General features: G+C 47.4%; 1 protein-coding gene across 1 annotated transcript; it reads right to left on the bottom strand.

Annotated features, from left to right (window-relative positions):
• Positions 1–289: 289 nt before the first annotated feature.
• Positions 290–2688, bottom strand: LOC138912538 (uncharacterized). Its single transcript, XM_070213592.1, has 2 exons — positions 1590–2688; positions 290–1531 (listed from the first exon to the last, which is right to left on the bottom strand). The coding sequence occupies exons 1-2, from the start codon at positions 2109–2111 to the stop codon at positions 1481–1483; spliced, it is 573 nt and encodes a 190-aa protein (XP_070069693.1). The 5' UTR covers positions 2112–2688; the 3' UTR covers positions 290–1480.

The raw sequence follows: 2688 nt of genomic DNA, 5'->3' as shown, positions 1-2688 counted from the left end.
TAGCCATGTCCGTCTGTCTGTCCGTCTTTCTGTCCGTATGAACGCTGAGATCTCGAAAACTACAAAAGCTAGAAGGTTGAGATTTTCCACACTTATTCTTGGGCTTCCTACGCAACGCAAGTTTGTTTCAGCCAAGCGCCATGCCCCCTCTAACGACCACTAACGATTTTAAAATGTGTCTGGCGCCCACACCTTTAAAGATAGATAGATAGATATATTTTTCAAATCGGACTATTAATTAAAAAGTTATACGAAATCAAAATTTTATATATATATATATATCGGTAATACCATATATTAGCGGGCTCACCCCCGAAATTCGCGAAAAAATTATCCTCGATGGACCGCGATTTCTTAAGAATTTACGTTCAAAAAGAACTTGGCGGTCGGCCATGGTTCTCGTGTAATTGAATTTCAAAGTTCCCGGGTTTGCTATAAAAAACAAGTATGCTTTTCTAACGTTGGCTATAAAAATCATATATGTATATATGTACCCTTTTCCTTTTTTGTCAAAATAAGACTAATTTAAAATTCCAAACATCTGAGTAATTGGTATTATAGGGAACTAGTCCTCACAACCGCGTAAAAATTATCCTCGATGGACAGCGATTTCTGAAGAACTCTCATAACCATGGATGACCACATGTGTATTTTTATTATGATAATCAGAAGAAATCGCGGTCCAAGGATGATTTTATAGGGGAGAGGTCTGTAGGTTGAGACAGTCTGTAAGTTGAGACACTCAATTTTCTCAAAACTTTTCCACTAAAAAAATTTTTTTTATTTTTTTTTTAGTTCTTTTTAGTGACAAAACTTTTGGGGAAAACATTATAAGCCAGGCTCTAGCCAAATTTAAGCTGTGAGAGTCGTGTACCAAAAGTACAAAAAAGTTTTTGTCTACTTTAACTACTTTTAAATTAACTTGGTAAGAGATTTAAAACATTAGTATATTAACTGTTAATGTTGGGGCGGGTCCTTGCCAAAGGTAACTCCAAATGTGTGGTCTCCCAAAGAAAACTGAATTCCAAAAAAAGACGGGGGTTGGTTTCTTCACTTCTGTTCGGTTTCACTTTTTATTCGGTACTAAATTACAAAGGCGCAAGCTTAGCCTACATGGTTTTTAACCGGTTCGGCTCCCAGTGATGCCGAACCAGCGATGCGAACCTCGTTCGACATGAACATTCTCCCCCCCTCGCAATGGGGAGAGTGGCGAATCAAGCCAGGGAGCAAGTGCCCGAAAGGAGCCAGCCCAAGGCTGAACTTTGCGCCATGGGCAGCCCATTTTGACTCGGGCGGATACCTGGCAGAATTAACTCCGCGTATACGTCGGCTCCCAAAACAGCAGACACTAGGGAAGGGTGGAACCATCTGTCGTCAGCCAAAGTGATGTCTTGAAAGCCATCCCGGACCTTCGGATCCAGGGGCTTGGCCGGAGTTCGGGTCTGCATCTGGTCATCAACGAGCATTAGCAGCTGTCGGGTCATTTTTGACGACTTTGAGCGGATTTCGGTGGTGCACACCCGCTCATCGCCTACGCGGGTGACGGAAAGGTTGAGAGCCTTTGCCAAAGATGCGTGAATGCGACTCACGGGGCAGCAAGGATCCACCAAAGCTCGGACGTCAAACCGTTTCTCCTCAGACCCCACCAAAATGGATGCAGTTGGCAAGATGCTCACACTCGTGCGCTGCAGGATAGCGGCGCACGATGGGCCCGTAGCAGGGCTTCGAGTCGGGGAGACCACCTTCGGCGATGATGAGCGCACCGACGTCGTCGACGCCGCTCTCTGCTGCTGTTGTCCTTGGGGTCGTGACTGCTGTCGGCCTTGGGGTCGTGACGAGCGTGGCGTTGTGGACTCTTGGAAGTGCAAGAGGGTGTGGTGATTCCCACTGCATACGTGGCACTTGGCCTTACTGCGGCAGGATTGTCCGGAATGCTCGTGAGCAAGGCAGTTCGCACAATACTGGTTGATCAGGACCGCGCGGAGCCGCTTCACCGCCGGGAGCCGGAGGAACCGTTGGCACTTCCTCAGTGCGTGCACCCCTCGGCAAACGCGGCACCTGTACCCGTTGGTTGTGCGTGGCCGAGCGTGCTGGATCGTGGTTGGCGCCATCGTGAACAGTCTGGGGAAACGAGTAAACAAAAGTTAGCGGTGATGTATGATGCGAATGATCGTGACATGTACGGAATGGAGTGCTACATGCACGAGTTGTGGGCAGATTAGCATGCGTCATTTTCTCGGCTGGTTCTTTCTCCAAACTCTGAGAGTGAGATTCATGGATTTTTTGATGCCAGCATAGAAGCATATGGTGCCTGTGTCTACATCGTTTGTAACGGCCGATATTAATTGCTTTGCTCAAAGTCAGGGGTAGCCCCCTTAAAAACACTCACTGTACCCAAGCTGGAACTTTGTGGGGCTGAACTCCTGTCTAGGCTCATCGCAAAAGTGGCTGGGACTAAGGCATTTGAGGGAAAGGTATACTGCTGGAGCGACTCTGCTGTTGCGCTTTCATGGATCCGGGACGAGCCCTCCAGGTTCAACATTTTTGTAGCGAACCGAGTAGCTGCCATTCAAGAGCTAACTGAGTCAGTAGAGTGGCGATATGTTCCAACTTTTTTGAATCCAGCTGACATTCTCTCCCGAGGTGCTTTTCGTGCTGAGCTTAACGAGTCTCTTTTGTGGGCACGTG

Source organism: Drosophila takahashii, chromosome 2L, assembly GCF_030179915.1.
Source record: "Drosophila takahashii strain IR98-3 E-12201 chromosome 2L, DtakHiC1v2, whole genome shotgun sequence".
NCBI lineage: Eukaryota > Metazoa > Arthropoda > Insecta > Diptera > Drosophilidae > Drosophila > Drosophila takahashii.
The sequence above is the reverse complement of the archived record's forward strand: the minus strand, read 5'-3'. Positions and strand labels throughout refer to the sequence as shown.

What these genes read in the sequence shown, in the direction of transcription:
- LOC138912538 (XM_070213592.1), bottom strand. Translation starts at nt 2,111, where the DNA reads ATGGCGCCAACCACGATCCAGCACGCTCGGCCACGCACAACCAACGGG. An exon ending in TGGTGGATCCTTGCTGCCCC is followed by an intron (nt 1,532 to 1,589) that starts GTGAGTCGCATT and finishes TCACCCGCGTAG; the next exon opens with GCGATGAGCGGGTGTGCACC.